This window comes from Ipomoea nil, unplaced genomic scaffold (genome assembly GCF_001879475.1).
Source record: "Ipomoea nil cultivar Tokyo-kokei standard unplaced genomic scaffold, Asagao_1.1 scaffold3147, whole genome shotgun sequence".
Classification (NCBI taxonomy): domain Eukaryota; kingdom Viridiplantae; phylum Streptophyta; class Magnoliopsida; order Solanales; family Convolvulaceae; genus Ipomoea; species Ipomoea nil.
Genome location: NW_017619575.1, coordinates 996,245 through 1,005,563, shown reverse-complemented (window position 1 = coordinate 1,005,563; position 9,319 = coordinate 996,245). Strand labels below are relative to the sequence as shown.

Genomic DNA, 9,319 nt, shown 5'->3' with positions numbered 1-9,319 from the left:
ATTGTAAATAAACTATTATCCTACACATAATATAGTACAAAGTAACAATCATTTTATATCCCCTTTGCACCTTAAAAGAATATTAAAACTATGTGTATACAAAATAGAAATGCTTACAGGACACAAAGTGATTCATGATTGAATTAGTCCTAAATTGAGTTGGCATCTAAGTTTCTCTTATCGAGAGACCTAACTGACAAATTCTTTAGTTCTTGAGTGTCGAAATCTAGCACCACTCAATGGTTGAAATATTAGGGTTCATGTCTTGTCTTATGTGACCAAAAATTCAACTACGAAAAAAGCACTAATCGATACTATATAGATGTGTTTTTTTACATATTGAGGAGTATGTATAACCCAAAAAGTTTTGAAGTTAGTACATGATGCAATGAAGAAATTGTTTATAATTTTCGAAATTTAATTATTTCATGCATAGGGTAGGCAGGCGGATATGGCTTGACCGCGTCGCTAGGGTCAGGGTGAGCTAGAACTCGAGTCCGGACACTATGGTTGGCATCGGTGTCTTTGATTCGGCTCTGAGCAACCTTAAGGTCCCGGGTCGGGTCGCTTTGCTCGCCTCCCAGGTTCGGTTCAACCCAATTCCACTTCTAGTGTATCTATCATTAGTAATCACAAGCTTCCAAGTTAGTCCCGATAAATTAAACCAAAGCACAAAGTTGGTTGCCCAATGTCGTAGGAAGTATCAAACGTAACTATTCAACGCCCCTAAAGAGTCAGGTGGCATGGGACTTTACATTTTACACGGGTCACAATCACAAAGTCGGTTCCCTTTCCGGATTTAAAATGATCGAGTTTCCAGCATTAATCCATTAATGCCAAGTTGATCCGATGATCAACAAAACAATAAAACCCAGAACCTGATTGAAGCAATCAACCAACCAAGGGAAGCCAATAGCAATGGAAGACGACGAAGAAACAGAGATCATTCTCAGACTGAGCAAAACAGCATTAATCTCGTCATCATATCATGAAATATCCAACGCACGTGAAGTGAAGAGGTTAATGTCGGCGCTGGCATGGCTGTTTCTTGATCAATCGAATCTATGGCGGGCCGGTCTCTCTTGGTCACTCTTCTTCATCCTCACAATCGGGGTTCCCCTCGTTTCTTACTTAGTTTTCTCTTGCGACGCCTGTGATTCCAAACACCAGAGGCCATTTAATGCTATTGTGCAGCTTTCCCTTTCTGTCTTCGCAACCATCTCCTTCATCAGCCTCTCTTGCTTTGCAAGGAGATATGGTGTCAGGAAATTCCTGTTTCTTGATAGATTATGTGAAGAAAACGACAAGGTTCAACAAGGTTATACCCTCCAGATTCATGTAAGTCTGATTTATATACTAAATCATTGAGCTATGATATTACAAAGTCATATGTTTATTTGTGATTTTAATGCAGAGTTCGTTAAAGATCCTGGCATCTTTTGTTCTGCCAACGTTCTTAGCAGATTGTGCGTACAAGATTTGGTGGTTTGTCACGGGAGGAGGGCAGATTCCTTACTTCTATAACATGATCTTGAGCAACGTTGTCATCTGTATATTACTGTTGTCTTCATGGCTGTATCGAATTGCAATATCGTTTCTGGTGTGTGTTCTTTTCAGGCTAATATGCCATCTCCAGATACTGAGGCTGGATGGGTTTGCCCAGGTTTTCGAGAAAGAGTCCGAGGTTTCTGCGATCTTGATAGAACATCTTCGGATCAGAAGAAACCTCCGTGTCATTAGCCATCGCTTCAGGCTGTTCATTTTATCCACTTTGATCGTGGTTACGGCTAGCCAGTTCGTCTCCCTCCTCGTCACAACCGAGTCCAAATCCCACGCCCACATCTTCGCAGCTGCAGAGCTCGGGGTAAGATTGACTTTGATACCAAATTGAATGATATTTTTTGGTAACAAAAAACACTGCGGGAAATTATGAAATTTCCGACCACTTGATCTTAAATCAATTCCAAAGTAAAAAGTGGTCGGAAATAGCAACAAAGGTTTTTTCAAATACCAAAAGTGGTCGGAACAAAACTTTTCACTTAGATCACTTTCAGGTGGTCGGAAATTACATAATTTCCAGCAGTGAAAATTATAACCAGTCTAAGATATGGACTTGGTCATTCAGACCTCTACTCAACAATCACTTGAGACTTCTCATTTCACTACTGGAAATTATGGAATTTTTGACCACCCGAAATTGATCTTAAATCAAGTCGAAAACTTTGGTCCGACCACTTTTGGTATCCGGAAAAACTTCTGTTGCTATTTCCGATCACTTTTTACTTTCAATTTGATTTAAGATCACTTTTAGGTGGTCGAAAATTACATAATTTTCAGCAGTGTTTGAGGGGTCACAGGCTCACAGCTATGCTGCTCGACCACAGCCTTGGCTAAATGCTGTATTTTGTTTGAACTAAAAGAAAGTTGTTTGGTTGTGGTGTAGTTGTGCTCCATGATTATGGTCACGGGGCTCTTCATATGCCTAAGAAGTGCAGCGAAAATCACACACAAAGCGCAATCGGTTGCCTCCCTTGCTGCAAAGTGGCACGCCTGCGCAACGTTGAGCTCCTTTGATGAGTTCGGCGATGAGACTCCGGTGGACCGAACCGGGACCGGGACGCCGCAGGCGATACATCCTGTGGACGCCGATTGGGAAAATGACGATGAAGAAGGAGACGGAGACGACGAACTGGACAACACAAATATGGTGCCTGTTCACGCACACACTATATCCTACCACAAAAGACAAGCTCTCGGTCAGTCTTCTTATCTTCCAACGTTGTACTGTACAATCCTTTGAATAGCGTTACTATATTTCCATGGACTGATTGGTTTCAACTTTGAATTTTGGCGCAGTCACATATTTTGAACACAACAAAGCAGGAATCACTGTTTATGGGTTCATGTTAGACAGGACATGGCTTCACACCATTTTTGTGATTCAGTTGTCCCTTACTCTCTGGATATTGAACAAGACTATTGGCATTTCCTGATTCTCAACTCAGATCAAAATCCCCACGGCACACTTCTAGCTTATAAAAGATTACAATCTTTTGATCAGTAGTTGCGGGTTTTCTCGATCACAAATAAGGGCCTTATATCACTTGATTATAAGATATTTACTATGAGTAGTAGTGTGCAAACTTTTTTTAGTTGTTCTTTTGCATGTCAAATGTAAGTATAACAAATGAAATGTACACATTTTTGCAACAACAATGGTGTTTAATTTCTTATAAGATAATAAAACATTATTCAACAGTTTCTTTCATTTCTCTTTTATATGAGACTTCAAGTTTAACATAATTACTTATAATACCTTGAGATCTGGTCACATAAGTGTGAGTTTGAATAACAAATGCATTATCTAATAGGCTGTTACTAATGTAACAAGCTCAGTAATAAATTTAGATTAGTCTGGCAATATTGAAAAATATATTTGAAGTTGGGGATCAGAATTGGCACCCATTTGCATTGGTGAAAAACATTGACAATTTCTTGTTGAGAGCGACTTCCATTCTTGGTGGTTTATGTTTGTAAGCTCCAAGAATGTTAAGGAAACCAATATTGATCGATTATTGGAGTTGGAGGAATTAATTATCCTTTTAGCATGTCTTTCATGTTCGTAGGGATCTCCGAAGGAGTCATCAGATGGCCCCACGCGCAATCCCAGAGTTCTATGAAAGAATTATTCTCATTCCATTCCATTATCAAAATCTCAAACTAACAATCAACAAGAAGATCAAACAAAGCAAATCCTTCCTGATAATCCATGGCAGTAAGTGCAACCAACTCCTCTTTTACTGTTTTCACCAATTTCTATACTTATATTCATAAAAAACTGTATAATTACAAGTATCTAAATATCAATAATTTCTAATTTCGTGTGTTTTAACGTTAATTAAGGCATCTCACGTTCCGAAATTCGGCAACTGGGACGGCGACAATGTGCCATACACCGCCTGCTTCGACAACGCCCGTAGAGACAAAGCCGCCGCCGCCGGCGTCGGAGGGAAGATGATAAACCCGAATGATCCGGAGGAGAATCCCGACGCCTTTGGCTTCATGTCACCGGAGAAACAGGCACGCGATGACGACTATCACAGTAGAAGTGCTAAGAAAAGCATGTCTCCGTCGGAGGAAAGCTTTTCCGGCCATTCTGCAAAATGCCACCGGCGCAAGAGATCAGAGCTAAAGAAGAAGAAGAATGACAGTAGCAATAGCATCATTCCAGCCGCGAGTCCTAAAACGCCCAGAAATGGCAGGAGTAATCCTTACGATGATCTGGTAAGAATATTTTTAGCTGCTTATTTAGCTTGCTGGATGCCTGCCTGCCCGCCCATGAATTTAACCAAGAAAAATGGTATTTGAACCGATCTTATATGAGTTTTTGTTTTTTGTTTTCACTAGTTTGTTTGATGATGTTTTTATTATTGCTGCACAACTATGAAACTTGTTATTATAAATACATTCCATGGATATAATAATGTTTGGTATTAATTATATTTATTGGTGTGGAATTGAAGTCATATAGATCAGCAGCATCAGTGCCAAAATTTGGAGCATGGGATGAGATAGATCCAAAATCATCAGGAGAAGGATACACAATGATATTCAGCAAAGTGAAGGAGGAAAAGCAGATTGCAGCCTCCAAGCTGCCTAATGTCAATCAACAACACCCCACATTTCATTCCACCTACACCCACAAACCTTCCAAATCAAAGGTATGTAACCCTCTCTTGATCGAATCCGTTGCATAGAATTTTTTTTTTTTAACTTTTATGTATAATTTGCGAATTATAACAGAAGTGTTTAGAGTTTACCTAGTGCACACCATTAAATAATGGTTGCGATTTCCTGATTAACCAAAATATATGCAACTTATCCATACAATATATATTAATCCAGTTGTTATACCATGGACCCTGGTCCTAAATTGTGTATTTCTAGTATTGAAATTGTGAACATCTAAAACATAAATTGTGTTTCTAAGTTTTGAGAATTTGTGAATACAATACAGGGTATCACAAATTATGAATTTTTAAAAGATAAATTGTAAACATTTAGTATGTAAATTGTGTATCTTTAGACTTGAGTCCACCTTGTCACAGAATAATTTGCCATATTACAGGCCGGCCGGCCAGCTTTCTTTAAAAAATAAAAAATTTACTGTCAAACTTAACTTCATTCTTTTGTTTTGTTTTGACAAGATGAGTATATAATAATATAATTAAAATTGATATAATTATTGAATACATACTATTTTGCAGATGTGTTGCTGCCTATTCTGAAATGTGTACCCATACTATATATTTGATTATGGTGTTTCTCTATATTTTTTCTTATTAAGCTCAGTTTATTGGTCATTGATGTATATGAGAACTACACTTCATTTTGGACATTCATTTGGCAATATATTACTGGCATATTTTCAAATTTCAATGTACATTTCGTCTAAGATATTGATTTTTGTGTTACCAAATCTACCACTAAAACCTAAAAAAATGTTTACGGTGTCAATCACCACCATACCAATTGGTATTTTGATAGCACTATATGTTTACCCAGTTCGAAACAACATGGCTCCAACTAGTACCTTAAAATTTTTCCAAGAACCTATATATAACACTATTTTTCTCACTAAACAACAAAGATTCATTCCACTTGCATCTAGGAATGTGAAGAAAATGGTAAAACATATATATATGCATTTATAATCAATCTCAGATAAGTTATTTACAACATAAATACACAGCTTAAACAAACAAAACATCATGGAATGTAACCAAACTAATGTAACACTGCATTGCTCCTCAAGGGAGGAATGTGTTTTGTCATTCCAATCCCCTATAGATTTACAATTACGAAAACGTAGATCAACCCACTCATTACACATTCATCGTTGAGGCGATGCTCGTATGTTACACACACTTGAATCTCCCATAAGCAAAACGAGAGAGGTCTGTTGGCTTTCAGTGCGTGTATATATATATATATATATATATATATATATATATATATATATATATATATATATATATATATATATATATATATACCTGGTTGCCATCCAGATAGCCCGAATCACAGTGAAGAACATTACCACAGAATCTATACGGGAATCACATCAGCATTCTGACAGTCGTCGCTTGTCAAGACCAGACCTTCGATGTTAGTTGGGAGTAGACACCGAGTCCATTGAACACCTGTCGAGACAGGTTCTTCGGGTGGAACAATCATTAGCACATTATCATGGCGCCTCACGACCCCCATTACACTTACCGTGCTACCTTCTTGTATGTAACTGCAAATACATGAAGCCACGAAGCCAATCATTGATCACGATGCAAAAACCAGTGAACTATCCAAAAGTAAATTGAAAGCTTACCCTTCTTTAAGGCGGATTATACGGTCATCACTCGAGAGTTTTCTGTCAGCAAGCCATTTTAAGAAATTCGGAGATAGCTCTCTGTTATTCTTCGTTATGTCAACAACTGTTGAAGGTGTGACGAAAGGAGCAACTTTAGCGCCATAGCCTGTCTTCACCAGAGCTCTCAATCCAGACTGGAAGTCTGATATGTAAAAGTCCGCCACATATTTCTATATGAACACAGAAAACAAAAAAAAAAAAGATTTATTTACTGGGAAGGGGAGAATACAGCCATCAGTAATATCCATAACCCATAAACTTGTTAATGTTGAGCATATAACCATTAATGTACAATCCAACTATAAGCTTAGGCTTTTAGTTGAGATGGAGCACATGCTTCAATTTGGTATCAGAGTCAGCGCAAAGGTCGAGGGCCGTGATCCAACTATATAAGCTTAGACCTTTAGTTGAGATGGAGCACATGCTTTAATTGTTAAGGCCATTACAGCTCGAGACTAACCTCAGAATGCCTTTGTCCCCATGAAAAGAAACAATGTCGGGGATTTGCAGGTTTCCCACCCCAGCCTCTGTATTCATACAATTCAGTCGAAACATATATACATCTCTCTATCTTCTGAAAAGATGTTTCCAAAGGGATACTGCCACAAGTGGCAACCTACACCGAAACAAGGAAGACCACAAAATTACTCACAGCTACCATCAAAATTGAAGCCTGCACAGAAAATTGAGCTTTCAATCAATCACCGAATTATTGAAACTATGAATATAACAAGAAACATTTACCGGAACAAAATATATAAATTCATATTGACTCATTCGAATTAAGGACTTTCTTGGAAGCATTTCTCCAATGGAATTAATCATTCAAGTACTACATAGATGGAGTAGCTTACATGTGCCAAACGTTGCATAATGCATATGAACTAGATAATATTGCAATTTCCACAACCACAAGGTTACAAGTTCGACCTCCAGCTAGAGCAACCTATTGACTTTCTTAATTTGAGTCGGTCAGCTATGAACAATTTAAACTGGTCTACCTCCTCGTGGTCTTTTGCCGGTTAGGGTAAAAAGGCAGGATCGAGTAATGGCTGCGGGTTTCTCTCGTCACTCAAAAACTAAGTAGATCATGTAAAATGTTTGTATAAGACTAACAAAAAATATTTGTTTATGTCTTCTATGATATATGCATGATCTTGTGCAAAATTACAACACTCAAATTATGAAATGTGTGGCACATGTAAGCAAGCTACCCCATCTTTATGTGAATGATTGATTCCATTGGAGAAAACTTCTTTCAATCAATATGAATTTATTTATTTTGTTCTGGTAAAAATTTCTAAACTATATTCATAGTTTCAAGAATTTGGAGATGACCCAGGATCTGTGCAAGCTAGAATTACCATTAAAATGGAATCATCAATTGTAAACTAAAATACAATCCTAAGGAGTAATATAACTTGAAAATGAAGCTATATGAGCGTATAAGATCAGAGTGTGAAATTACCCCAGTGACCTTGACGTAATGTCCATCAATGGCGCCTCTAAGCTCAGAATCTGGGAATCTTTTCAAGAATCCCATAAATCCTCGTTGCTTATACGCAAAATTCCAAAGCAAGAAGACGAAAAGTGGAGCTAGAATTCCGGCCGCCGCCAGGAGTATCACCGCCTTCTTCACCGCCACCATCAAGAATGCCCCCACCACCAGAGTCATCAGAAGCAGCAGCAAAACCACCCACATTGCTAGTCTTGACACTCTAAACCGCAGCTTCACCTCCTCACTCAAGCTCGTCACCGCGGAGCCGTAGACGACGGGTTTGCTAAAAGAAGCGGTTGGCTCGAGCGGGCCGGAGCGGCGGCCGACGCTGCTGGAACTCAACGGGCCGGAGGTGAGGAGCCCGGTGGGCTGAATGGGCGTCATGATTGGCCCGGAGAAGGAGGAGGACGGGGACTTCTTGGGGAACGGGCCAGAGCCGTTGGCTTTGTGAGCAAGGTGGCCGGAGTTCGGGCCGGATCTGACGGATCCGCTGGTGTGCTGTGAAGACGAGGAAGCTCTAGAAGACAGCCTCGGCACCGGCGGGCTCGAGTGGTCCCCGCTCGAGAAATCTATACCGTACATTTTCCCTAGCTCCCCGGAATTCTTGACGTCGCCGCCGGTGTATGGCACTGCGCGCAATGCCACCGTCGCCTGCCGCTCCTTTAGTTGCTCCGGCCGCCCCGACACGTACAACCCATTGCTCAGCTGGTGCAACCCGCTCCGAGAACCCATTTCTAAAGATCAAATATGAGTTCAAGACTAAGAAAGAGAAAGGAAAACTGAGCTGAGTTCAGTGAGTGAGAGTGAGTCGGTGCGACGGTGGAAATATAGGAGAAAGAAATGAAAGGAACCCAACATTAATTTAGCATATGAAAAGTATCACTTAATTATTTTTATGATTGTATTGGTTAAGATTAAGGTTTATTATTATTTATAAATATAAACATTTGAATTAGTAGTGAAAATTGAAAAATATAACTTTATAGGTGATATTTGTGTGAGATTATCTCATTAATTTTTATTTAAAATGCAGATCGGGTCAATATGTAAATGTAATATTTATAATAATAAATGTAAAACGGTCTCACATGGGTCGAGTGAATATACAAATGCAATACTTATAATAACAAATGTAAGACGGTCTTACACATGTTTTTATTTATTTATATTGTTATATTTTTAACTGATATTGAATTTGGTCCTACTCTTTATCAACTTCTATCTAACAATAGGATTTGATAGCACAATGAGGCAATACCGCTAAGCTTGATCTCATGACCATTCATAAGAAAATCACTCCATGTCATTTAAGCGCAAGGTGTTTGGTAAAAATCAAAGGTGAGTTATCAAGAAAAAGACATGAAAGGAGGCGAGAATACTGATAATGACATGTG

General features: G+C 38.8%; 3 protein-coding genes across 6 annotated transcripts; 2 read left to right on the top strand and 1 right to left on the bottom strand.

The window, feature by feature from the left end:
• Positions 1 to 846: 846 nt before the first annotated feature.
• Positions 847 to 2,995, top strand: LOC109167303. Its single transcript, XM_019316327.1, has 4 exons — positions 847 to 1,338; positions 1,415 to 1,864; positions 2,444 to 2,756; positions 2,857 to 2,995. The coding sequence occupies exons 1-4, from the start codon at positions 919 to 921 to the stop codon at positions 2,991 to 2,993; spliced, it is 1,320 nt and encodes a 439-aa protein (XP_019171872.1). The 5' UTR covers positions 847 to 918; the 3' UTR covers positions 2,994 to 2,995.
• Positions 2,996 to 3,627: 632 nt separating this feature from the next.
• LOC109167133 (RPM1-interacting protein 4-like) lies at positions 3,628 to 5,439 on the top strand. Of its 2 annotated transcripts, none has more exons than XM_019316067.1 (4): positions 3,628 to 3,786; positions 3,903 to 4,284; positions 4,524 to 4,721; positions 5,268 to 5,439. In XM_019316067.1, exons 1-4 carry the CDS (start codon positions 3,770 to 3,772, stop codon positions 5,286 to 5,288), a joined length of 618 nt encoding a protein of 205 aa, XP_019171612.1. In that variant the 5' UTR covers positions 3,628 to 3,769; the 3' UTR covers positions 5,289 to 5,439. The 2 variants fall into 2 exon arrangements, with proteins under 2 accessions (XP_019171612.1, XP_019171613.1); XM_019316068.1 differs by having other exon boundaries at positions 3,630 to 3,775; positions 3,904 to 4,284.
• A 607-nt stretch (positions 5,440 to 6,046) lies between these two features.
• Positions 6,047 to 8,775, bottom strand: LOC109167028 (uncharacterized membrane protein At1g16860). 3 transcript variants are annotated; one of them, XM_019315927.1, is made up of 5 exons: positions 8,388 to 8,775; positions 7,896 to 8,357; positions 6,888 to 7,043; positions 6,386 to 6,597; positions 6,047 to 6,301 (listed from the first exon to the last, which is right to left on the bottom strand). In XM_019315927.1, exons 1-5 carry the CDS (start codon positions 8,655 to 8,657, stop codon positions 6,109 to 6,111), a joined length of 1,293 nt encoding a protein of 430 aa, XP_019171472.1. In that variant the 5' UTR covers positions 8,658 to 8,775; the 3' UTR covers positions 6,047 to 6,108. The 3 variants fall into 3 exon arrangements, with proteins under 3 accessions (XP_019171472.1, XP_019171473.1, XP_019171471.1); XM_019315928.1 differs by having other exon boundaries at positions 7,896 to 8,361; positions 8,392 to 8,775; XM_019315926.1 differs by having other exon boundaries at positions 7,896 to 8,775.
• Between the last annotated feature and the right edge of the window lie 544 nt (positions 8,776 to 9,319).

What these genes read in the sequence shown, in the direction of transcription:
- LOC109167303 (XM_019316327.1), top strand. Translation starts at nt 919, where the DNA reads ATGGAAGACGACGAAGAAACAGAGATCATTCTCAGACTGAGCAAAACA. An exon ending in GTTATACCCTCCAGATTCAT is followed by an intron (nt 1,339 to 1,414) that starts GTAAGTCTGATT and finishes ATTTTAATGCAG; the next exon opens with AGTTCGTTAAAGATCCTGGC. An exon ending in CCACAAAAGACAAGCTCTCG is followed by an intron (nt 2,757 to 2,856) that starts GTCAGTCTTCTT and finishes ATTTTGGCGCAG; the next exon opens with TCACATATTTTGAACACAAC.
- LOC109167133 (XM_019316067.1), top strand. An exon ending in GTAATCCTTACGATGATCTG is followed by an intron (nt 4,285 to 4,523) that starts GTAAGAATATTT and finishes GTGGAATTGAAG; the next exon opens with TCATATAGATCAGCAGCATC. An exon ending in ACAAACCTTCCAAATCAAAG is followed by an intron (nt 4,722 to 5,267) that starts GTATGTAACCCT and finishes ACTATTTTGCAG; the next exon opens with ATGTGTTGCTGCCTATTCTG.
- LOC109167028 (XM_019315926.1), bottom strand. Translation starts at nt 8,657, where the DNA reads ATGGGTTCTCGGAGCGGGTTGCACCAGCTGAGCAATGGGTTGTACGTG. An exon ending in ATTACGTCAAGGTCACTGGG is followed by an intron (nt 7,044 to 7,895) that starts GTAATTTCACAC and finishes GTTTCGGTGTAG; the next exon opens with GTTGCCACTTGTGGCAGTAT. An exon ending in ATAATCCGCCTTAAAGAAGG is followed by an intron (nt 6,302 to 6,385) that starts GTAAGCTTTCAA and finishes ATGTATTTGCAG; the next exon opens with TTACATACAAGAAGGTAGCA.